This window comes from Chamaea fasciata, unplaced genomic scaffold (assembly GCF_029207755.1).
Source record: "Chamaea fasciata isolate MVZ Bird 193981 ecotype frontalis unplaced genomic scaffold, bChaFas1.0.hap1 SCAF_1, whole genome shotgun sequence".
Classification (NCBI taxonomy): domain Eukaryota; kingdom Metazoa; phylum Chordata; class Aves; order Passeriformes; family Sylviidae; genus Chamaea; species Chamaea fasciata.
This window is the reverse complement of record NW_027094086.1, coordinates 20514149-20540257: the sequence shown is the minus strand read 5'-3', so window position 1 is coordinate 20540257 and position 26109 is coordinate 20514149. Positions and strand designations below refer to the sequence as shown.

The following is a 26109-nucleotide window of genomic DNA, read 5'->3' as shown; positions in this document are numbered from 1 at the left end:
CCGCGGCGGGGCTCGCGCCCTCGCGCGAGAACGGCCCGCGCGGCGCGTCCGGTCACGTGAGCGCGCGGGGCCCGGGGTTCTGGCGGCGCCATGCGCGTGAAGGTGCTGAGCCGCAACCCCGATGACTACGTGCGGGAGACCAAGCTGGACCTGCAGCGCGGTGAGCGGGGCTCCGGGATCGGCCCCGGCACGGCACGGCCCGGCACGCCCGGAAGGGATGAGGCCGGCGGCGCAGGAGGGAGGGAGGCCGGAAGGCGTTCGGGTGCCTGTCGTACGCGCCCCGCTCCGCTCCGGTCCCCTCCCCTCCGCCGCCGCGCTGGTGCCCGCTGTCAGCGAGAATCGGAGAGCTCGGGCGGTGGGCTTTGGGCTTTCCTCCTTCAGAGCGCCGGGAGTTTTCCCCGCGGCTGCCCGTCCCACGCGGGGATTTGCCTGCGGTTCCCTCTGCGGAGAGCTGCCCGTGCCGCGCCGCGGGGCCGGCGGCTGCCGGAAGCTGCATCCCGGGCTGGCAGAGCCTGGGCTGGAAGCGGCGTCAGGGCAGGAGTGCGGGGCTGGGGGTTCAATCACTGTTCTGGTACCCCGAGATGGCGCTTAGTATTTCTTAGGTTACCCTTTGCAGTTTTTTTGCACTAACGCTGTTTCATTCCTGGTGCGTCGAGTTCTGCTTCTTGTACATTCCTTATTAAAACTGCCGAAAATTGTGTTGATTTTACACACAGCATAATAGAGTTCTGTAGGTTGGAAAGGACCTCTAAAGATTATCTAGTCCAGCCCCCCACACCCTGCCTTATGGTGAACGGGGTCGTGTGCAGCTAGATCAGCTGCTCAGAACCTTGATGGGGCACGTGCCATCTCATTGAAAAAACGTATTACTACTGCCTAGTCTAAATTTACCCTCTTTATGTTTAAAACTGTTACTCACTGTTGTATCATAACAGAATGTCTAAAAAGTCTGTCCCCGTCTTTCTCATAGCCCCCTTTTAACTACTGGAAGGCCACAATGAGGTCTACCCAGAACCTTCTCTTCTCCAGGCTGAGCAACCCCAGCTTTCATAGCCTTTCCTCATGGGAGAGGTAGTTCCATCCCCCCGATCATCTCTGCTCTGGACCTGCTCCGGCATGGATTTCTAATGTGTGTTCTTTCTGTTGGCAGTTCCAAGGAACTATGACCCTGCATTACACCCATTTGAGGTTGCCCGAGAGTACACAAGAGCTCTGAATGCCACAAAACTAGAACGTGTGTTTGCAAAACCCTTTCTTAGTTCACTTGATGGCCACAGAGATGGAGTTAACTGCATGGCCAAACACCCGAAAAGTTTGTCTACGGTGCTGTCTGGAGCTTGCGATGGAGAGGTAAGCTTACAAACCACAACAAAGAAAGTACCTTTCTTTCTTACTTTCTTTTTTCTTTTTTGTGTTTTGTTGGATTGTTTGGTTGGTTATGTCACACCTTACTTTTCTGTCTTCTTTCAGCATCTTACCTTCATCCTCACTTGGAATGTGAAACTTTTTGCTGCTCTATAACTCTGCCACTGTACAGAGGAGACAAATTGTAGTGAAAGGTTCATGGGTTGAGATAAGGACAGGGAGGGATCACGGGATCACTCACCTGTTACCACCAGGGACTAAACAGACTGAACTTGGGGTTATTAATTGAATTTATTATTAACAAACTCAGAACAGAATAATGAGAAGTAAAATAAGACCTTAAAAATACCTTCCCTGCCCCCCTCCCTCCTTACCAGGCTCTCTCTCCTCCTCCCCAGAAGCACAGGGAAATGGGGGGAGAGGGTTACAGTCAGGTCGTTACAAGTTGTTCCTGCCTCTGCTCAGGGAGAGGAGGTGCTCTGCTGCTCCACTGTGGGTCCCAACCGTGGGAGATAGTTCTCCATGAACTTTTCCTGTGTGAGTCCTTCCCACAGGCTGCAGCTTTTCATGAATTGCTGCTGTGTGGGTGACTGTTCCACATTGTGCAGTCCTTCAAGAACAGGCTGCCCCATTGTGGATCCCCTACAGGGTCACGTGTCCTAGGAAACCTGCCCCAGTGTGGGCTCCTCTCTCCATGGGTCCAGAGGTCTCTGCCAGGAGCCTGCTCCGGTGTGGGCTTGCCATGGATCACAGCCTTCTTTGGGTGCATCTGGCCTCAGTGTTCTCCACGGGTGCAGGTGGATCTCTGCTCTCCCATTAACCTCCTCCATCGGCACCAGGGGCACTGCTGCCTCACCGTGGTCTTCACTATGGGCTGCCAGGGGAACCTCAGCTCTTCCCCCTCCTTCTTCCCTTGCCTTGGTGTCTGCAGAGTTACTGCTCTCATATGTTCTTGCTCATCTCTTCTCTGAGTGCAGTTACATCTACCCACTAACTTTTATTCCTTGTTAAATGTTGTTACCACCATTTCTTATTAGCTTGGCCTTGGCCAGTGGTGGCTCTGTGTGGGAGCTGGCTGACTTTGGCTCTGCCAGACGTGAAGGAATTTTTCAGCTGCTTCTCACAGAAGTCATCCCTGTGGACTCCCACTACCAAAACCTGGCCACACAAACCCAGTACAAGCTGTGGTTGCTTTTTTGCTGCCCACATGACCCCCCCACTCCTCCCCCTAAAGAAGTTAAACTGTCAGATTAGCTAAGGTGAAGGGGCACACAACCAAAAATTTATTGTAATAACAATTTTTCATACTGCCTAAAAAAGGCTAACCCTATATATATATCTATTTGATTGTTTTACATAACTATAATAAATAGCAGTCAAGGATACTTTAATTGAAACTAGTTGCAGGAAAAAATACCTGTCTTTTCTGAATTCCCTATCTTTTCTCATTTACTCCTTACATTGTTTATTTGATAATACTTGAATACTTTCAATGTGTCTTCTGGGGAGTTGGTTGCTTTTTGCTCTTTATAGGAAGTGCATCTGTCATACAGTAAGTATAAGGGAGGTTAACCTTTTCAGAGAGAAGTGGAACAAATTTCTATGAAAATGTAGTCAGATTTCTTATCCACTGATAGAGTAAGTAAAATACTGGGTACTATAAATACAGAAAAGTATAAAAATTGACTTCCATTTCTTTGTTGTTTTTTGTTTTTAAATGAGCCCAAAAGATTTGAAGCAGAAACCTCTGTGAGAAGTGGACATCTGTAGAAAATGTAGTACAGCAACTGGACTGAAAAAATTCTGTTGGTTCCAAATTTCTTTGTGCTTTTGTCTTTGAAAAGGGGTATTATTTTGCTAAATTTGTAACTGCTGCTGTTTTTTAGCAAGCATTCTAGTTCAAAAATAGGGGAGTGTAAAATGCACAAAGTATACAGCTTAGGTCAGGGAAGAGGGTAAGAATGAAAGAGCCTCAATTTAAAAATTATTTTTCAAGAAAGGAATAATTAAATAGTTTTCAACATGATAAAATCTGATCAGTGTCCAAGCCAACTCTGCCATTTCATTACGACATATGTGATCTCTTGTGTTTGAATTGTGAACTGCAGCTGTGGGCTCTAGGAAGTTTACAGTATATTTGCTCTTTTGTTTTGGTCAGGTTAAAATTTGGAACTTGACCAAACGACAGTGCATCCGCACTATACAAGCCCATGAAGGTTTTGTTCGAGGCATGTGTGCCCGTTTCTGTGGTACATCATTCTTCACTGTAAGTATTATGTGTCTCCTTAGCAGTGCAGCAGCACAGAGTACCTGTTCACCATCTGTTTTCCACTGAGAAACTTGCTCTCTGCCACAGAATATTTAAATATTGCATGAATTCGCCTATTAAATGTGTCGGTGAACCCAACAGTTCTATTTACCATGAAATTTTTTCTGATGATGTGATATGGATGTCATTCAAGACCATCAAAGGGATAAATACCACAAAATAGCCAACAGGTGGTCATGTAATTAAAACTCGAGTAAAATAGTTTTCGTTACAGTAGTAAATGGATTATATTCATTGAAAGATGTAAAAGCATGTAAAAAAGGAACCATTTGCATATACTATGATTAAAAAGAATCTGATTAAGTTAAGATCATTCCCCTGCGAATAAAGCTTTATTAATTCATAAAAACCACTACAGATTCAGTTGCATGTAAACTTCTTGGAAACAGTATGTTTTCCTGTTGGCATTAGAACAGTTCTAAGATACCACAACAAGAAGAACTGTTTTTGAAAACTGAAGTGTCCTGAGGTTGTGCTTTGTTTGAACTAGTCACAGAAGAGCCATTTTCACAACAGTGTATTTATTTATTTTTTCTAAATTATATACCAGGTCACAGGGACAGTGGTTAGGATGCAGGAAAAGTCACAGTAAAAAAATCCTGAGTGACTCCAAGTTAATTTCTCCCTTTTTGACAATCCATCTGCCTGGAAACTGAGAGGAAGAGAAGAAACAGTAGTAGCACAGTCAGGGAGGGGAAGATAAACTTGTAAAGCTAACGTTTTTAGGCCTGTTTGCCTGATCCAGGTCACTGCACAGCCATGCAAAAGCTTGTGCTGGCATTAGTGCAAGAGGTAGGACAAAATTTGGAACAGGCAGCCAGAGCAACTGAGGTGGAAAGTGCCTTTTAACTGATTACAGGCTCATCAAAGTGACTTCCAGAGGATGATTTGCAGTTCAGGGTGCCAGTTGATTAAAAATCACAAAATGTAGCCTTAAAAAATGGCCATCATTCCAGCTCATCTTTTTCCTATTCAACTATCTATTTTGGAAGCTGGAAAAGCTTTGTGGATCAAGATAGACAACTGAAGGAAAGGTGGTGATGGGAAACAAATGACAAGCTGGGAATCAGTCGCCTGCTCTCAGAAACCGACAGATCCCCTGACAATCTCTGAGCAGCAGGCACTGTGGAGCCAGCCCCCACCTCCTCTTTCTGCTCCCAGTACTGCAGCTTTTATTGCAGAGCATTGTTCTGTTCATTGTGGTATGGTATGTTGTCCATTGGCCAGTTCAGGACACCTGCCATGCCTGTGTCCCTTCCCTGTCTGTTGCCCACCCCAAGCCTGTTTGCTGGTGGTGAGGCAGGGAGGATGGAGACAGAGTGGGAGCAGGGAGAGGTGCCTCGGCACTGAGCAAGCACAGTCAAGGCTTGGGTGCTGTACCAGCACTGTTTCAGCCACAAATCAAAAACATTGTGCCAGGAGGCTGCTATGAAGAATGTGCACTCCAGCCAGACCATGTACATGTTTTAACACATGTTTTAACAACATATTATGACCAGGAGAGCTAATCTGCAGCTTAGAGGTGTAAAATGAAACACTTAACAGGCAGGAGGTAGCGTTTGTGTGTATCAGAGTGTTTATTTTTGTTTAAGGATGCCTGTATTTAGTTCTAAAGCACATCTAGCAATATAAAAGGGAATATATTTACATAAAACTGTACATGGTTTCTCCAATATTTCCAGGTTGGTGATGACAAAACTGTGAAGCAGTGGAAAATGGAGAGCCCAGAATATGGAGAAGAAGAGGAACCTATTCATACAATTCTTGGAAAGGTAGTAAATCTGAGTTTTGATTTTCCCACAGCATTTCTTTTGAATTAAGTTTGAATCATTTCTTATCTAGCTTTTGAAGAAGAGACAAATAGTTTGATATCACCGGTTATCATAATGGGTTGTAATTTGATGGCATCAAATTTTATAATGGCACTTTTAAATTGTCTTCATGTTTTTATTGCACTTACTTTACATGTAACCAGAAAGGACTCCATAAATGCTACCAGAGACTGCTTAGCTCTGCCTATAATATCTCTTTCCTGCAAACTGGTCACATTTCTCTGTTGTCACTTCAGACGTGTTGTCAGTGCGTAGTCTGCATTAAATAACTTATTTTTCATGCCAATACCTCACACCCATTCAATACAAAATACCAAATTTATATCTTTCCTATTAACAAAAGCAGTCTAAAAATATATATTTTGGCACTTTGAATTTATGATAAGCTTATGTTAGGAGAAACATTAAATGCTTTTTTCAAATAGATTGAAACTCTTTAGTTACTGCAATGTCTGTGGAATCCATTCAAGTCCCCACTGAAAATACAGGTGCACTCTTAAAATTTTCATTTGCTTTAAAATAGGCCAGGATTTTGTAATTATGCCTTCAGTGCCAATTCCATTGTAAATTAACAAGAAATGCATACATGCACCTTAAATTAAAAAGAAAGCTTGCCTACTGGAAGGGATACATCCCATCAGGCTTAGCACTGGTGAGTTAATTTTCAGTAATAAAAATGAGAAAAACCATGTAAGACTCCATATGCAATGGTTTGTTGATTTTTTTCCTAACAGAACGTACTTGAGTATTTATGCATACAATTGGGTTTTAAATTTTTTTTTCTTTTTTTTTTCTTTTCTTTTCCCTTTAAAGACAGTGTATACAGGAATTGATCACCACTGGAAGGAACCTGTTTTTGCTACCTGTGGCCATCAAGTGGACATTTGGGATGAACAAAGGACAAGCCCCAAGTGTTCTCTGACTTGGGGTTTTGATAGCATAAGCAGTGTAAAATTTAATCCCATTGAGGTAATGTTTGGGTTTTATTTTGGAAATCAGTATTTTTCTTGAGCAGTATGAGATCTAAACTCTGTTTACATAATCTTGAATTTTTTTCTTCCAAGTTCAGATTTTATGTTGTAATGGTATATGTAGGGGGATGTATACATAGATTTTGATGGTTATATTATTTTGGAATGTAGTACCATATAATTTTATTTTCTTTTGTCTCTGTTAGTGTGGGCAAGGAGAAACAAAAGCAGGGCAATCTCCATTCTGCCCACAAAATTCATACCTGGTACCACAGTCATACAGTGTAGCAGTTAAGTGGCTGTGGAGCTGCCAGTTCATCTGTTCCAGTATTCTGCTACCTGTGACTGAGACTTCTCACACTCTTCATGGCAAAACTGTTGCCTTTGGTCTTTTACATCACTTCCTATTACGCCCCTTGACTGGGCTATGCTCATAGAAAAAGTGTTAATGAGGAATTGCCTGTTTTAAAGCAGAAGGCACTACATGGATTCTGAATCTTAGAGGGACACCTATTTAAAATGTTTGTGTTGGGTAATTAGCTGCACAGAAAAATGATGAATGTATTTCCTTGACTTAAAAAGAAACTCATGACCAGCTTTGTGAAATAGCTTAGGTATCTGATGTAAGCTGTTAACCACACTCCAGAAGTATTTCAAAGATCATTCACACTGGTTTGGGGTTTTTTTTTTTTCAGACTTACCTTTTGGGAAGCTGTGCTTCTGACAGAAATATTGTGCTATATGATATGAGAAAATCAACTCCATTAAAGAAGGTAATACTTTTCTTTTTAAGAATAATTACTGATTAATCATACTGAATATGTTAATAGCCTGTAAGTGTTGGTGACAGTAGAGAACAGGAAGCTCTGAATTCTGCGTTTGCTGAGTTTTCCTTGTCTGAGTCTTCTGAGTTTGAATTAATGTTGGAATTTAAGCAGTGCAGAGTTAGAAGGGCCTTTTTCTGCATTCAGACAAGCTGTCATGCTCACTCTGTTGTAATTCTTGATCAAGTGTCTGACCTGACAGCAATTTCACAATAAGAACTTTATGTTCCTGCATTGCATTCTGTCTATGTATGTGTGATTTGGGTTTTGTTTTTCTCTTCCTTGCCAGAAGGAAACAAGGTAACTTCACCACTGGAGAGCCTTGCTCTGTGTATGAAAAGATGTTTCTCCTTGGAGGGGAAATAAACCCTTCTGTATGCACCTACCTTAAACCTTCAGAAATCCTTTGCAGTGTAATCAAAATAGTATTTGTATGTGGAACATACCAGTGATGTGAAGATTCCCTTTTAACAGAATGTTTGTGCTTATTTAGATAAGGAGCCAGTAATTCATACACACGGATCAAACCTCAAAACCCCAATCAAGTTCAGTAGTTCTGAGCCCCAGAACTATCTTAACAATATTCTTCTTGAAATATAATATTCTGGCTTGTGAATATGCACTCAGTGTTCTCCTGTGTTACACACTGTCTGCAGTGTCATTGATCTGATACATGCCAGAACATTAAAATGGTATTTAGTTATAAAAAGGAATGTTGTGGGTGTAACTATTTCTTTCTCTCCCTGTGCCCCAACAATTTTTAGTGAAGTTTCACTTGGTCCGCTGAGGCAGTGCTTATAAAATCTTGTCAGTGATGCCAGCTGAAGACCTGAATGTTGAAATGAACACAGCCAGTGCTGTAGAGCTGCAGTTACAAGGTCAATGGGTGCAGTTTGATCCTGTGTGAACTAAGTTTGAATCCAACAGAATTTTACATACATATATATGCTAAATATATGACTGTACATATGTGTGTATATAGAATTACTATAGACTGTGTGCACATGTTTGTGTGTTTCTCCTGTAAGCAGTGTGCTGAGGTGCATTTTCTGCTGTAGGAATAAAATGCTGGTTAGTATTTCCTTGCTTCCGTGGGTACAGTATGGGCTTTCCTCCTGGGATAGGGATAGTTCTGCCGTGGAGAGGACCTGAAATGTCTGTTTCTGCATTGAGAGCTAAGAGCTCTGGAACTCCTAAGAGAAAGGTTTTGCTTATTAGAGGTACCTTACTTAATGTATGGGCACTAGTTTCTGGCACTGCTGCGTTCCTGGGGTTTGATCAGCAAAGCAGTTGGAACTCAGTGGGAGTCCCTTCATTAATGGAAATAGGAGTACAGCTTCTCAGATCATGAAGCAGTACCTCTGTTGCCCATTTGTCCTGAGTGTGGGTTTCAAAGCCTTAAGTTTTAAAAAGGGAGGGATGAGATATTGAGATGCTACATAGGTTCAAAATAAGAACTAGTTTAAAAAAAGCTGAGAAAGATGAATGAAAGCAATTCTGTTGAAAGACAAGAGGTAAATGGTTTTGTAGGAGTTGGTAGACTTTAAAAATAAAACTCATTCTTGTGCAGCCGGTGGGATCAGGAAAGCTTAGGGTTTTTTATTTTAAAGGTAGACTTTAGCATTTAAACAGCTGACAAGGAACTGTGTTTTCCTTGCTTATTATACTCTTTAGGTGTTCATCTCAACCAAATACCCTTTAGGTGGTAAGGAAAGACAGGTTAATTATTTTGGCAATGTTTCTGTGTTAAAGTAATCTCAGCATTTCCAGGCTGACATTCTTTGTAAGCAACTGTTTGCAGTTAAAATAATTAAACCCAGAGAACCAAGTCTTCAGGGACTTCACAGTTTTGACTTGTCTTAATAAGGACTTAAACTTACCCATTTTATAAGAAGCTGTACAATAGATTAAAAATAGCGGTAAAAATGGCTCTGGTATGGGTTTAGATAGTTCTGAAATGCCAACATTAATGTTAAATGCAACTTAAATCTCTTCCAGCTCAGGTTGCCTTACACAGTTGGTCCTGAACCTAATGCTAGAACTATAGGCACAATCTCATTTCTTAGAGGCACTATTTTAATTCCAAAAGCCACTGCTGAAATGAACTGAAGGCTTTTTAATTTCAGTGAAAAAATAGAGATTTGGAGCATGACAGAACTTGACTCCTTTTGAAAGAGCTGGATTTTTTGGCAATACTGAAATTATTTTGTAACATGATTTAAAGTACTTACTGTACATATGGTGGGTTAACGTGTGCTCATTTTGCAGTGGCTGATAACCTTATACAGGAAGGAATAAAGAAAAGTCCTTGGTTATTAACTTTACAGTTTTGTGCAAGATTTATAACTAGAACAATACTGAAATCTGAACAAATTCTAGTTGTCACATTCGTGTAAACAGGACATTTCAGTGTCCACCTTTAAATTAGAGATCATTTTAGAGATCTGATGATTACATTGAGTTCTGGTTGCATGCAGTTCCTGAAAATAAGCGATGTTCTGCAGCACAGACTTTATCTGAACAGGATGGTGTCACCTGGGGAATGAGAATTTAGGGAGAATGAGAATTACAAGAATAGGCACACATTCATTGCAATCTTTTGGAGGGGTGTTCAGTAAAGTCATCACTATTAACTTATTTTGAGACTGTGTTCATTAAGGGCAATGTACAAAATTGTATAACTATATTCTGAAATATATGTGTAAATTTATGGTGCTTGGTGTAGTAAGCCAAGAACAAAAATGGGGTTTGAGTACCATAGCGTTAAACACCCAAATTTCAGGATTTTTAAGTAGGATTATTGCTGGCCTGGAGCATTGTAGAAAATCCTGTTTAAAGTTGTTCAGTTTGTTAATAAGTTGCACTGTAATTACACATCCAGTTTGTGTCAGGCATGCTGTATAGTTCTTATTTTCAAATAAATGGTTGGAAGTTCCTCTCAGATGCAGCAGGAGCCAAAGATGCTGTGTCTGGTGTGTCAGCTGACTTCCTGCCTTGCCTTGCCCCACAGGGGCCCAGCTGTCCTCCAAGGTGGGAGCATCCCACATACAGCTTGCTAATGCCTCTTGTCTTGTCTGAAGTTAGCAAAGTAGAAGGGTTTTATTAGTCTCTTATCAGCTGCCTTTGTCCCACATCAGGGCCAACTGGCCTCTTTGTTGGCCATATGCTTACGAGCAGCGAGCAAATCTTACAAATGTGTGAGGAATGATTCACTGCTGATACAGTGATAGTGCTGAGTAGGTGACAACACAGTAACTTCTGTGTACATTGCTTGGCACATCCTCAAGAAATGGCAGCTGGCCAGGAGAATTTGTGAACTGCAATTTTAGACATAAACTAATAAAGGGGTAATAACTGGGAGAACATAAAAATGTTTCAATTGCTTTGCAAATGCTGGTTCACAGCTTCAGTTGATGACTATATCCCTTGAAATAATCATTTAACTAGGTGTGTCTATAGATTACTTAACTAAAGGTTCCTGTTAATAGGACAGAGAAATGAAATTTTTCGGAAGTTCCAGATTTACTTGTTGACCATTAGCAGGTTGCCATGTTAAATAACTACTTAGAAGAATTTGATTCTAAGGTGATTTACAGAGGAAGATTTAATTATCGTGTAGCCCAAAGCAGTAGGTATGTCATGAGGGATGGGAGGTTCTTGGGTTTCACTTCTAACCCTGAGGAAGAGGAGCTGAGGAAACATTCTGTCATGTACTATCCTCTGCCACAATTCTGTATCTACACAGTGCTTGTCTTCAGGGGTATGTAAGAAACTTTGAACTATAGTGAGTATTTTACTGCCTATAACAAGGTAGCAATGTGTAAATATATTTCAGGTTATCTTGAACATGAGGACAAATACACTGTGTTGGAACCCTATGGAAGCTTTCATTTTTACTGCAGCAAATGAAGATTACAAGTAAGTATAACATTGCTTTTTGATAATTCTGGATGGGTTATATTTTTCATCTGTATCTTGGTGATTTATGATCATGCTAAAATAAATTTTTAAAAGACTATTCAAACTCTAAATTTGAATTGCATAATAACCTAGAGAATTATAGGCATACTGATTTTAAGAAATATGAATTCTCTGTAGACTGCCTCTTTCTGTGTGTCTCAGTACTTAGGGGGTAAAAAGCAGTGTAACGTAAAAGAAATGCAGCTGAAGCAATGCAAGTGTAACTTGAAATGGGCCGTGGAAAATAAGTACTATTGGTCCAGTCTGAGGCAATATAAGTGTTTATTTTCTTGCTAGCTCTTGTGAAGCTTGATACATTGTACTGATCAGCTATTTTGATGAGAGCATTTCTTAAAAAAAATAAACCAATCTTTTGTGAGACGGTTCTGGAGACTGCAGTACTTATCCTTTCAATGTCTTGGAGCAGTTTTTTACTTTTGAACAATACTATTCATGTGAGCAGCTAATCTGATATTGAAAAAGCTGTCTCTTCAAAACTAGGCCATTGCAAATATGCTCCATATCCTTTTTTCCAGGAAGTTGGTGATCTAATAATAGATTCTGTTTCTTCCAGAACACAGGAATTTTATCACTTATCTTAAGGCTGTTTTTCTAAGGAAATGGAATCTGTCTCAGACCTTGAATGTGGTGCTATATTCAATATGCTGTTTTTCTTGTGTTTGTTATGGTATGGTAAAACTATTAGGCTGCCTAACCTGTTTATTTAGAAGTTTGAGGGTTTTGTCTGTGAATTTGCTTTTTGGCTGGTTTGGGGTGTCTTTAATTTTTTTTTTCTTCCTCTTGCTAAACTAAAAACTATAGCTGTTGCTGTCAAAGACAACTGTCTTCTTTCAGTCTGAAGCATTTAGTATGCAAAGGCAAATGCACACATCAACAATGCATATGCAAGTATTTCGGAGTATTATATCGAGTAGCAGTTTTGAATAAGATGCTGCATACTTTGTCTTGGGGAATTTAGAAGGAAAAAGCAATAATCATAATTATAGTATTCAGTAGGATATATTTAATTTCAGTTATGCATTCATTTGCAGAAAGGAAGGTGAGAAACCTGGTGAATTAATTTTTTTAACATTATAGTTCTACTAAATAGTGTATCTTAAGCAGGTTTCAATAAATGCATTGTTTGTAAAGCACATATGCTTATTTGATGATCTACACAGTAATGATAATTATGCCCAGCTTCTTTATTCAGAGGGAGTAGAGGTAGGCCTTATCTGAACTTTGAAGTCCTTAAGAGCAAACCAGCTGTGGTCCAGCAGCTGGGTGTTTACTTTTAGCATAATGCTTTTCAATAGATAATGTGCTCTGCTGAACTAGCATCTCCATGTGTAAGGACCAAGCTTTCTCTCCACTAGGAAGAGTTGCTACACCAAGCTTTCCTTGTACTTGTCTGGCCTAAGATAATTAGGCAGTAGCAAAATGTGCCAACCAAATGGAGCTTTAGAGCAGACTCAGAATTACTAGGAGTTCACAGGATGGGAATGTTCAGAAACCTTTCAGAACTGATAGTCTTGCTGTAAGGATTGAGAGATGCTTCTACAAGTTCAGGGTGCATGCGTGCATCGGAAGATGGAGTAAAGGAGGCCAGTGTGATGCCTGGAGTCTGACCCATGGACAGATGATGAAGGGAGTAGTGGAACCTATCTGTCCTTTGATAGGGAGCGAGAAACCTGATCCAGTAACTAAATCCTCTGATTAACAAACTTCTTTCAAACCCTAAACAATGTCATTTTCTTTCCTTTCACATGCTATGAGCTGTTTTAAGAAGTTCCTTTGGCCATATGGCTCTATCCATAACTGTGGTTTATGTAAAATGTACTGTTTACTTAGGACTTGTCATGATATTAAGCGACTGATGTATTTATTTTAAAGCCTATATACCTTTGATATGCGCTATCTTGAATCACCTGTGATGGTGCATATGGATCACGTGTCTGCTGTTCTTGATGTGGATTATTCACCCACTGGGAAAGAATTTGTGTCTGCCAGCTTTGATAAGTCCATCCGCATATTTCCTGTAGACAAAGGTCACAGCAGGTAAGTAGTTTTACACCTTTCTGTCTTGCTGTCATTCATTCCAGTGACTTTCTCCCAAATCCTCAAAATTACTAATTCGTTCATTACCATCTTCATTGGGACATTTGCTTCCTGTGAGTGTAGAAATCTTGCTCTGTTGATAGCTTGAGGCTGACAGGCTGTGTAGTTGACTTAATTCTGGAGTATGGATCAAGAGTAGAACTACTTAACAAATAGCAGTACTTCCACAATGTGGAATTAAAATTAGAGTGGATTTTCATGCTTGTGTCATTTGTATTTTACCATGGTGAATCCCATTTGATTTCCCTGGCTGTGTATCTTTCATGTTTTTAGGTTGCTTTATACTGTTTCTGTCACCACTTAAGTTTGCAGTGTATTTCAGCATTGTAGCATTTGGTTTCCTAGGGATTGTCTTCATCCTATGTGGGTGATTGCTGAAGACATTATGTAAAATAGATTGCTGTATGAATTCCTGAGGATCAGTTTGGGACCCTTCTGTGATCTGTTTCAGTGCACTTACTACCTTTTGTTCATATTTTGTTAACTGGGTTTTGACTTGTAATACAGTGCTTTGAATACAATTTACGTGGATTTTCTTTTTCATCTAAGGTTTCATAAGACAGTATATTAAATATTTTGCTAGAGTTCAGATTGAATCTACTGTCTCCATTATTTTTTGTTTTTCTTTCAGTTTGATGAAAACTGAAGCAAGTTATCTGATCTTTCTGGTATCATTTGATCTTCATAAACCTGCCTTCATTATTCTTTCCTGTCAGTTCTTCCTCCTTTTTCTTTATTCTTAACTTTATTTTACTTCTACTTGATTTCCTCTCTCCAGCCTTGTCCCCCCAGAAGGTTGTTTCTAAGTCAAGTTCTAGATGGTTTGAGGGTGAAAATGTTGAAATACTGGTTGGTGAAGGAGTAGAGTATGTTTTTATAATTGATTGATGAAATTATGCATGCTATGTAACTATTTGTGCTCCTGTGCTGCATTAAAGAGTGTGAGGGGATATTTACATTCCCTCTATATCTAGTCTACAGATACTTTTCATATTCTTTTTGTCTTGCAATAAATAATACTTTAAATATAATCAGGTAGTGCAGTTTCTTTTTTTTTTTTTTTTTCTAACTTGCATTATTAAACAATATGGTTAGCAGCTTCTTTGTATGAATTAATGTTTACAGAAGTGGTGATGTGCGAAGTTAACGCACATCACTGAGAAGTTTGCAGACCCCATAATACAACAGTAAAAGGCTTTATTTCACCTTTTAGCAGAGTGTTGCCAAGGTCTGTGGAAGGGGGTTTTTTCTTTTCCGCACTTTTTCCGCTTTTGTGTTGTAGCCATAAATACAGTGAGGAGAAGCCTTACAAATGAAAAATTTTGCCTCATGTAAGCTGATTCGAGTGTTCTGGTACACTTAAAATTCTTTAGAAACTGGGTTTCTTTAGAATTGCACAGTGCATATTAATCTTACAGAATGGAGAAAAGTCTCTAAATAGAAGGTCTGATCCTACTTGGAAAACTGAGAGGACAGTTAGGAATATCTGTAAATAAGGATCCTAATGCTATTCTGGTTTTTACTTCTGGTGTCCTGCCAGTCTGAAAAGCTCCTAACTTCAATTGCTTTCTATTTTATTTTAAAGTGAAAATTTAAATAATGAAATTGTTTGGCGGTAAGAAATAAGATTTATTATGAAGTTGATTAAATTTAGGAAATGCTTCGTAAACAGAACTGTATTTCTGTGTGAACTTTTAAATGACAGATCCAGGTTTTTTGGCCATGTTTTCTGTTTTTCCTGTCCCTGAAAAATGATATTTAATACTTTGTGCTGTCAGCCACAGGATAGGCAAAGGCTGCACATTCAAAGTATGGAAAGGAAAAGGACTTAGTTCCCCAGTGGTGGGTGAAGAAAAGCTTTGTTACTGAGTCACATAGTAGAAGGAAAGTAAACATGCAAATTCTTGTGAAAGTGCAGATGTGCACACATGCCATTAAACAGTGAAAAGCTGATGTGAGTATTAATGTTTCTGATGGTAGTTGTTCTTGTAGAGTATTGCTTGCTGGTTAATTAAAAGAGGTGGTTAAGCTTATTAAAACTTATTTATTCTGATGTATTGATTACTTTTCTTTTTCTCACAACCACTTCAGCTCAATCCCAGTGTAGTTTCTCCACAACACTTGAGTAGATGTTGTTTTCCTGTTTCTTTCATTGTTACTTGGGTTTTCCTTGCAAAAATAACTGTGTGGAAGAAAGAGAATAAGCTGTAGTGCGTGACTGATGCATTAAAGAAGTGGCTATTGGTAGACAATAAATAGGCCTTACTATTTCCTTCTTTTCAGAATGCTAATAAATAGCTAAACTTCCCAAAAAAGTGTATTTAATCCTTTATTTTTGTAGCAGAAATAAAATAATAAATTTGCTTGATACATACTTAATGAAAATTAGACAAGATTTTAACTTAAATATTGGTTTAAATGTAGCATGCAGAAACATTTTTCAACAGCACTTGATGAGCAGGAGTCTGATCAGCAGAAATTAAAAAAGAAGTGGAGTCCATTTTTGGGTAAAGGAGGGAAATAACTATGAAGAGTAGCAAATCCATTGCCATATCATAAATGGACAGCTGGGAAGTCTTTCTTTGCTGTTTGGTGTTGAATTCTTTGGCACCTACTCTGCATTCCCATTCTGTAATACACTCAATGTAAAATCATACTAATCAAAATTATTTCAGGAACAGTATGCATTTCATACTGTATACCCTTAGCGTGTTTTGCAAAAAGAATTACTATTTAACTCTTTACTATAATTTCTGTGAAAGCACTTATTTAAAAAGCATCTTATCCTAGGTGGTCCTTGATCAGTCTATCACACTTGCTTTGTATCTCTATCTGTAGAAAGATAAGATCAGCACAGTGTTCTAAAAGGTCAGATTCTTTAAAAAACAACAGCAAAAAAATGTAAAAAAAATTGCCTTGAACAGAATGCTTTCTGCTGTTTGAAAGGTAATGGTGGGAAAAGTGATAGATCATTTAAAAATGTTTCTCTTTGCTCTAGGGAGGTTTATCATACCAAACGAATGCAGCACGTCATCACTGTAAAATGGACTTCAGATAACAAATACATTCTGTGTGGCTCAGATGAGATGAATATTCGCCTGTGGAAAGCTAATGCTTCTGAAAAACTGGGAGTGGTAAGAGTTGAATTTTGCTTTTTGTTATCACAAAGTGTTTGGGGGTTTTTGTTGTTATTACAACCAGTTAGCCTCTTCAACTTTAAAAAACTCATTTATGAAGGGAAGCTGTAAAATTATAGTTTGACATTTGTGTTTAATTTGCAGATTGACATGTACGGTATAGCTCATTGCATTTAGTGCAGCTTACAATAATAATAATTACAAAATGACATGCCTCATTATTATTACACAAGATGATTTTGTTTGGTCTTGTTTAATGTTAATAATAATCATCAGTTCTGTCTAAACCAGATTTGAATTTTTTACCTGTGTGCTGAAGGTTAGAATTTATCCTTTACCACTGGGAAAAAAAGTAATAAATTCTGTTTAGCCATACTTGAGTAATTCTGTTGAAGTTTAGAGTTACTACTTTTAAAGATTTTGACTGGCATGTGATTAGTTCATGTTCATTCATGCAGTTCATTTCTTAAAAAAAAGTATTAAAAAAATCATGCTGTGATAAGCATCTGTACTGTAAAGTAGACTATTTGCAGTGATGCATAGTTTGACACTAATATTATCATTAACCTCTATAACTCTCAGATGCCAAATGGGCAAACTAGGGTGGTATCTGAAGTCCACTTAATTCAAGATAAGTCTGTTTGGTCAAGGTGTTTCTAGTGTGAACAGTCACCAACCTCACTAGATAAGTCTTTTCAGTTTTGCTTGTTCAGATGTTTATGTACAGACAAAGCCCAAATGTTCCCTTTCAGTTAACAATTCCATAGATTCATCTGCACAGTTGAGTCAAAGTATTGAGTAACTTTGGAGAATGGATTTGGCACTTTTTCTGCTGGGAGCAATCCCTTTATGTAGCTTTGTGTTGTTATGGTGTTTTGGAGGTGCTTACATTGCCTTTTCTGAGCGCATTGGCAGAGCTGTCAGATAACGTCTGGGGGAATTTTTGCTTGGTCTTGTGAAAGGTTGTGGGGAGAGGAGAGGGAGGCTGTGATTCAGGGAAGAATGTGGTACAGCTGAGATGCTGGATCTGTTGCATACTAATGTCTAGGACTGCTTGTGGTTACCTGAAGTTCCATCAACTTGAAGTATCTGTAGGAGGGAAGTGAAGCAGAGCTGGGAGAGGTGGCAGGTGAAGGACATAGAGGAGTTCTTAGGGCTGCGCTGGAAACAGGATAATTCCTGGACTGCTGTGCACTCTGAAGCAGTAAATATGGAGTAGTACTGTTAAAATAACATGTATATCTTTAGCCATGGCCCACCATAGATATTGGGAAGTCCTGTTAGTATTCTCAGTTTTGCTATAGAGCAGTAGATTAAAAAAACCCTTCAGCTTTGTTGTCTCTGCAGTAATTGTGATTACAAATGACTATTTAGGTTGACTTTTTTTTTAAGGATACCTATATTTTTTCTTTATTTTGTCTTTTTTTTCATTTTTTTTTCTCTCTGCTCTTCTGCATTGATTATGGGGATTTTCCCATGTGATGCTTTGGTCAAACACTTAAATATCAGTTCCATTCTTGTTAATTTTGGGGGTTCCACAAAGCTCATTAGAGACTTTATTTTTAATGCTCATGTTGAGTTTGTTTAGATAGTGCAGTGTTGGATAGAAATAGTATCTGTTTTCCTTCTGTTGTATCCATATACTCATGGCAACACTCTTTTCACCTGATTCTATGATAGTAGCTGAAACTTTCTCCATTTACTCACTATATTTTTAGCGAGAGATCATGATGTTTCTCTCTAAGATGCTGTTCTGTAAGAGAATTGTCTGGTATTTTTGACGTTTGTCTTTACTCTGAGCCCTTTGTGCAAAGGACAAGTGGGTAAAAAGAATGTCACAACATTTTCATGTTCAAGGGTTCCTCATATTTTTGATGTGAACAAAAAGTTGACTGTATTGACTACATGGCATTGGCTCCTTTTCCTATGAAAGGGTAAGGATAATTGACTCTGGGAAGTAAGAGGCAAACACAGCTACTCCTGCATTGCAGAAATATTGCATACCAAAAGGACAACTTAGTTATTGTTTAAATGTTCAGAATGTAGACTGGTAAATGACATTCTGCTGTTTTCTGTAGTATTTGCGTCAGTGAAAGCTGGCCATGGATGGGCCTAAAAAAAGGCACAAAACAGCCTTTGTTGTTTTCCTTTGTGAGTAGCGTTGTTGCTTGATGTGCCCCTTGGAGGCTGTGCCCCCCGATATGGTTCTGCTATTGTGGGATCGTTCCAATGAAGCTTTTGTACCATGTGTAAGGGTGTGTATTCCCGTCACAGCACTTGGGCTGTCAGCTCCCTAGAGAACCAAATCAGTAACTATCTATGACACAGGTTAAATGACATGTGGGTTATTATTTGATTTTTTTCCCCTCTGTTTTTTGAGTTATTCTCGGGTGGATTTTTTTTGGTTGGGTTTTTTTTTTTTTTAACCATCAGAAGTGAAAATCCTCCCCATAATTTGTCATCTTATCCTAAAAAACACCTCACAACATCAAAAGTCATCTTAAGAAAGCAAAGCTATTTTAAAATACAGGAAGAACTTAAAAGGGACATAGCGTCTTATGGAGAAAAAATTGCACTCACTTCACAGAACAGAGATGAACTTGTGAAGAATTACATTATAATGAGAACGTTTCACATCCCCGTATCTTATGTGGGAATGTGTTCAAGCATGGTGTTGTTGAAGCCGTGAATTTAGCAAGACAGAATTTGAAGCTGTCTGAAGTGGCTATAGTTGTTGAATTTTTTTTTAGAAGTATTATGAAGTTTTATTTTTCAGATGTTTAGAGAGCAATTGTAGATAATAGGACTCAGGAGTCCTCATGGCTTATCATACTCTTGGATATGCCTTGGGAATGTTTCTTGGATTCAGGCAACTGTATGAATCTCCATTTGATCCAGCCTGGTAGTTCCTGTGATTCTTAACAATGCAACGGTTAATGGCTATTTAGCAGGTTCCAATGATTTTTTTAGTATCTGCTTCTTTTTTAGAGTATTGGTGTTCTTATCTTCACAGGCATATGCTTGCTTATTTTATAAATGTCCAGTTTTTCCACAGTCTGTGGCTATTTTTTGGATGTTTTGAATATTCAAAGCTGAACATTCAGTAATTCTGTCAGAAGTGTCAAAATACGTCTTAAATGCTTAGTTGCTTGGTCTGCTATTTTTCTTTGCTGAGAAGATTTGATTGAATGACTCATCCAAAGGTCACTGTATTTCTGATATAATGCTAAAATCTTGCAATACATTGTATTTTAAGATGGATATTTTTGTGCTGGGGGTGGGTAGAAATCAACATCCTGAAAGAGAGAGTAAAAAAGTAATCAAACTTTTTTTTCTTTGGTGAGTACTTAGGGGGTTTTTTTTGCCTTGCTGAGTTCAAAGGAAGTTACAGTGAATATATAGTACTCATGTTGTGGCTGGTGAACATTTATCCAGTTGGAAAGTTGTACTTTCTGAACTGTAGCTACCCAGGCAGTCATCAGTTCTGACATGCATGTTTCTTTTGGGTTTTAATGTATTTGGCATTGCACTCATTATTCAAAATCAGTGAAACATGAAAGAAAGAAGCAATGTCTCTGGAGGAGCCAGAGGCAGCTTGTGTCTCTCCTCCACTGACAATTAAGTCTGCACAGGTTTTACATAGGGGTAACAAAATCCAAGTATCTGGGATGGAGCTACTGCAGAGGTTGCTTCCAAATAATTTTCTACATTTAGCTTTTAATAAATTTTCATTAATTGATAAAATATGTATTATTAAATAGGATGTAACAAGTGTTATTTTTAAAGCAGTGAACATCTATCTCTGCATGCCCAGAAGCAAAAGACTTAACTTCTCAGTTAAGACTTGAGAAACTCTAGTCTGTTCAAATACGTAAAATATGGCTTGTTAAGTATGTTTGATGCTTTTTTACCTATGCTTTTGGAGAAGTTTGGGATTTATGAAAAAGTAAATGATTTTGAGTTTTGAGGAGGAAAACAGAGCCTGGTCTGAGTGGAAAGGCTGAAAAAGCAGCAATGATAGAGTAGATTTCAGTTAATAGTGTACAATTAATGTAGTTGATAGAAAGAAAGGGATAGACTAGACTTTTCTGAATTGTACTGAAAGTAATGAACTATCAGTAAAACTTGTAAAAGCTGTATCTTCAGTCTACTGCCTCATTAAAAAAGGAACTATACCTGCACTTCTTAAGAGTGTGAATTCTTAGTAACATTACTTCTGTGAGTAACAGCTGCAAAATTTTGTCTCTGTTACTTCTATGAATTAGAACAGAGCCCTGGGTTAGGATGCTTAGAATTTTAGTGAAAATACTGATGAATGAGTGAACAGTAGTGGAGCATAGGTTTACTGTTTTCCTAAAAAATGCAGAAATACCAGATTTTGAGTATGGGCTAGTAGAGATAGGAGAAAATGCCGTTAGAAATCTTGGTTTTGATCTAGCAAAGTGCATTAGCAGGAGCACATCAAAACTGTCTTAAGCAATTGTTTATCCTTTCAGTCTGTTTCTAGTATGTGGTTCCATTTTCTGAGATAATGCTGATAACAAGCAGTACCAGATACTGTGGGTTGTGGCATTCTTTTCTTAGTAATTTTCAGCTTGTGATTCAGTGCACCTGTAACTTCAGCCCTGTAGCTATGATGTTATGCTCTTAACATCTACATTGCCTTACATTAACTTTATGGTTTTTTGCTTTTGTCATCCATTTAGATGTAAAGAGATCAAAATTTGTGGCCCAGGAAAGAATGAATAATGAACTTTATAGCAATAAATTTAGAAAGGTGTTTTCAGCAGAGCAATAGAAAAATAAAGACAAACTATGATGTAGAAAACTGCTGGGATATATCTGGTTTCTAAAAATATATTTCATCTGTGCTCTTGCCTGCCCTGACCTAGAAGGGCAACCTGAAGAGGACAGATAAACATTCATTTCATATTCTCATTCTGAATTACAGAAGTCTTAATAGTGTGGAGTTTTAAATACATCCCTCTTGAAGAGAATTCTTTTTAAGGGTGGTTTTAGCTTCTAATCAGGGCTCTGCAAAAATGCTTACTTTCCTTCTGCTTAGATGGAAAAATAAGCAGTCTGTGTCATCAGGAGGGAGGAGAAGAGGCATTAGCAGTTTACTCGAGGAGGCATTTTCCTATTGCTGACAACTTGGTTGCATTTAAAGAGTTCTCTTTCCCCTTTTTTCACGCTAAGTATTGGCTCTGAAGTCCTCCTGTGGTAGTGACACAAATCAGCTGTGTTTCTGCCACATAATCTTCATTTTCCTCATCTAGGAAAGAAATTGCACATTCATTATTTGAACATACGAAAAAACAGTCATATGTCACCTATAAGCATGTCTTCCCCTCGTGATGTCACATAAATCCTAATTTATTGCATCTATTAAATTGGAGAGTGTTCTAGTCCCTGTCAATGGGATCTCTAATCCTGCAAATCATGGTGTGCGTCTTCTCCAGCCCAAAACAGAATGGGAAGTAACACTGTTCTCTTGAGCTGTTCACACTGACCTTTGTAAAGGGACTGGCAAGAGAGAGCTGGAATTCAGTGCATTATTGCAGTGTGCTTTCTCAGCTATCTGCTATCTCTCATAAAGGAAACTTGTCATTACTGCAAGTTTCTTTTACCATCGTGTGGATGAGGGTGCACTTAACAGAGCCAGGTGTATTGCCCGTTGGCATCTGGTAGCTGAGTGGAAAGTCACCAGCTGTGTGCCTTTCTCTATACCACATTACCCATAAAAATGGAGTCAGGCTCCACCACCTCCTAATCTATAGTAATTTTTCAAATAAGATGTCCTGGATGTATCTTTCATTTACAGATTCACCTCTTGTCTGTAGAATTATCAAGGTTATACTAAATCGGCAGCAATTTGCTCTTCTAAAATTAAAGGAAAATCATTCCATTTAATTAAAATAAAGCTCTTTAATTTGGATTATGTTGGCAGTTTTCTGCAAAGTGGGAACACCTGGGATTTACTGAGAGTGAACCAGCTATTCACAGGCTGGCTCACAAGAAGGAATTTCAGTAAAAGGAGGAGGGTAGCTTTAGTGGGCTTAGACTGTAAAATTTACTCAATTTCAATGTCAGAGGCCACAATGAATGTAAGTAAAGCAGAAGGATTTGGATTTTATGAACAAGAGGATGTGGAGAAACAGCTTAAGAGCATCACGTATCTCTGATGTCTCAATGAGAATTTTTTGAGCCATGAGCAACTGTGTCTGGTACTTGGTTTCTTTGTTGTCCAAAATCAGAAGCTCCTTTGTGGTAATTTTTTATCAATACTTGTTTTCAAATAATTTATGGTGTTCTGGACCAAAATCATTTGAGTGTGATATTTATTTATTCAGAATCCATGAAAGATTCTACCAGAAGTCACACACAAAAGTGATCTCCAGAGTGGAGAATAAATAGCCAATTGCTCATTTCAAGGGGGGGAAAACCCATGTCTCATTATATTGTAAGTGGAATTTCCAACTGTGTGTGTAATAAAGTTGTTGGTTTTGTTAATGCTTTTTTGTTAGCATCAGTTTCTCTCTTTTCTGGAAAGTGAGAAGTTAGTTACACTGAGTCATTTACAAAGCTGAATAAATAGAAGTTGCCTGAACTATTGTTTTACTTTTAATATTTTAGGTGGAGATAGTAGTGTGACATAAATGTGGGTGCCACAAAAGACTGGTGCCGTGGCTTAATTGAAAATATGAAGGGTTTTTAAGATGTCTGAAATATTGGAATTACGGAGTTTGGGCAGGAGGGTAGGAAAAAGAGGATATCATCATCCCATATTTAATATTAACCGATTTTATGTTTATATGAAAACTCACTAGACTGAAATGCCGCTGAAATTCCCAAAGATCCAAGCAAATCCAAAACACATAGAGATTGCTATTCCTCATGAAGCAATGCATGCTTTAAGCAAAACCACAGGAAACACATTTTTTTTTCCTTTTGATAAATAAACATTAGGACCAAATGAAAAAAGCCTAATTGAAAAAAAAATCTTCTGTAGATTGGCTGTCAGGAGAAGGTGTTTCTTACCTTCAGCGTTGTTAGTGGGGGCTTAGACAAAATTGTAATAATGAATTAAAAATTAGTCTTTTGTGGAAATACCAGCTCACCTCTATTTCATGTGTTTGTGATATCAAGGCTTTTTTGGCTGCTTGCTGAAAGTTAGAACTCCCTGTGTGCCATATAGTCAAGCTAATACTTGAAATCTGATCTGTGCTTTGTGCTTCCCAAGGGTGCAGGATGCTGGGTAAGATTTAGGCCACGTGAAGAGCTGTCTGTAAAGCTGTTCATGAAGAAGTTCCTCTATAGCATTTAAAATTACACTGGCTAGTGATTAAAATACCTAAAAATCTTTATCGTACAGGGAAAGTTGATCATCATCAGAGGTTAGGAGAGGCTAATCTAAGAGTGTTTACTGTCAGCTATTTATGTTCTCATTTGTCGCTCTAGAGCACATTAAAATCTGATTCTTGGGAATTAAATTTGGTTACTTCACTCAGCTTTAAAATGATAACGTTTTGTGTTTGAGCATTGGGATATTGTTGGAGTTTTAGGTATTTTAATACTTACCTACCCTTATTCTGAAGAAATTTGCGAGAAGGAAGCCATTTGAATGAAAAGTTAAAATTCTGTTTTGTAGAGGAGGTTGACAGTTAAATCCCTGTTCTTTTATAACATACTTGTCTGTGTTATTTTCCCTGTAGCTTGCACCCCGAGAGAAGGCAGCCATGAATTACAATCAGAAGCTGAAGGAGAAGTTCCAGTTTCACCCCCAGATCCGGCGCATAGCTCAGCACCGACATCTGCCCAAGAGCATTTACTGCCAAATCAAGGAGCAGCGGATCATGAGAGAGGCTCGGCGGCGCAAGTACGTGTTCCTCTTCTGGCTTTACTTCCTCCTAATGAAATGCATCACTGCAGTGCTGCTGTGGCAGCTGTGTATGGGAGTGGTAGAGCTCCTTTGAATGTCTGAATGAGTGATCATGAGCTACAGGATTGGTTATAAGGAAAACGCAGATGAGTTGCCAGTGTCAGTGAGGACTGGCTGCTTCCCAGAAGTACAGTGAAGACATGGCAACATATACCATGTTGGAAAGAGCTACAGTTAGGCATGAAATGATTTCCCATAGCAATGGAAATAGGATGGGCTGTTGTGGTGTGTGTGGAAGGTTTTTTGGTTTTTGTTTGGGTTTTTGTGGTTTTGGTGCTTTTGATAATGCCACAGTTCAGGATGAATGTTTTATGCCACCTGGATCATTGCCGTATTGGAATTTCTAAGAGTAGGAGATGGCATAGTTTGCTGTAGCCATTGAACTAACAGTAAAGTGGTGGGTCTTAGTCATCTTTATTAGCTAAAAAACTCCACAAACTTGAGCAACTGATCCTGTTGACATGAAAACCAAGCTGAGCTCCCAAGGAAAGGCTCATTGGAAGCCTTTCTAAATTAGCCAGCTTTAAAGTTGCTTTCAAAAGGGATGGTCCTTCTTCCCAAAGGAGGATGTGGCTTTTGGTTATTAGAAACAGAGCAGTTCTTAAGGGTTTTGGTTTTCTGTTTAAGATAACTCCATTAATAGCTTGAGGAGGAAGACAGCATTTCTTAAACTTTTGTGCTGACTACTGAGTTTCATTTTTCTGTTTTGTTTCTAGGGAACAGAATCGTCGTAAGCACAGCAAGCCGGGATCTGTGCCACTTGTGCCAGAGAGGAAGAAGCATATTGTGGCAGTAGTAAAATAATTGTTTTCACATGTACAAAATGTGACAATGAAAGAAAAATGTCACTATTAAAAGAATACACTGTACAAAATTTGATGGACTTTGGTAAGAGAGCGTATGGTTCCAGAAACATGACTTCCTAGTTTGTGCATCCTCTGGCTGCTCAAGTCATCATCTGCTTTGAGTAGTTATGAGAATTTCCCCTGTAATCTTTTTTTTGCCATTGGTCTGATGTTCCTAGCCCAACACTGCATATTGCAGTGGAGTTTGACCCTTTTGATACAAGCAGATAGCTTGGTGGAGAATGTCTGTAATTCTGATTCTATTCCTTGGTACTGTTACTACAAAAAAAGGATGAAATATGTTAATATTTGTCAAAACAAAAAACCCTGCTCCATACAGAGTTACGAAAGTTATTGTCCTTACGCTGTCTTTTTAAAAAAATTTTATTTAAACAAATTTAATAAAGTGACCTTAAGCAATGGACTAAATTTTGATTATTCCAAGGGATTATTCCAAATGTCTGTATTGTACTTCTTACACTACAATATATTATTTTTCTTTTATCCAAAAAGAAATTCAACAGGATTTTCAGACATCTGTAAACATATTTATAATTTTGCTCTGTCTTCTTAACTATTGTCATATAACTTGACCAAACTTCAGACTGTTAAGTTGCTAAAACTGATAATTACTTAGCTGAATAATTTTTTGTCTTTAAAACTTGCAAAATCTGGATGAAAAATGACATAAATTTTGTAAACCACAGAAACTCCTTTGGATGAGATTTATTACAAGCTTTCTATTTTATGCTTATAGAAGAAAAATGGAAGTTTCATACTTCACAA

The 26109-nt window shown here is 38.5% G+C and overlaps 1 protein-coding gene across 1 annotated transcript; it reads left to right on the top strand.

Annotated features, from left to right (window-relative positions):
• The first annotated feature begins 56 nt into the window (after positions 1-56).
• DCAF13 (DDB1 and CUL4 associated factor 13) lies at positions 57-25752 on the top strand. The gene is made up of 11 exons (XM_066177562.1): positions 57-160; positions 1151-1350; positions 3524-3631; positions 5377-5466; positions 6340-6495; positions 7193-7270; positions 11157-11239; positions 13175-13339; positions 16398-16533; positions 24252-24415; positions 25195-25752. The coding sequence occupies exons 1-11, from the start codon at positions 91-93 to the stop codon at positions 25280-25282; spliced, it is 1338 nt and encodes a 445-aa protein (XP_066033659.1). The 5' UTR covers positions 57-90; the 3' UTR covers positions 25283-25752.
• The last annotated feature ends 357 nt before the right edge of the window (positions 25753-26109 follow it).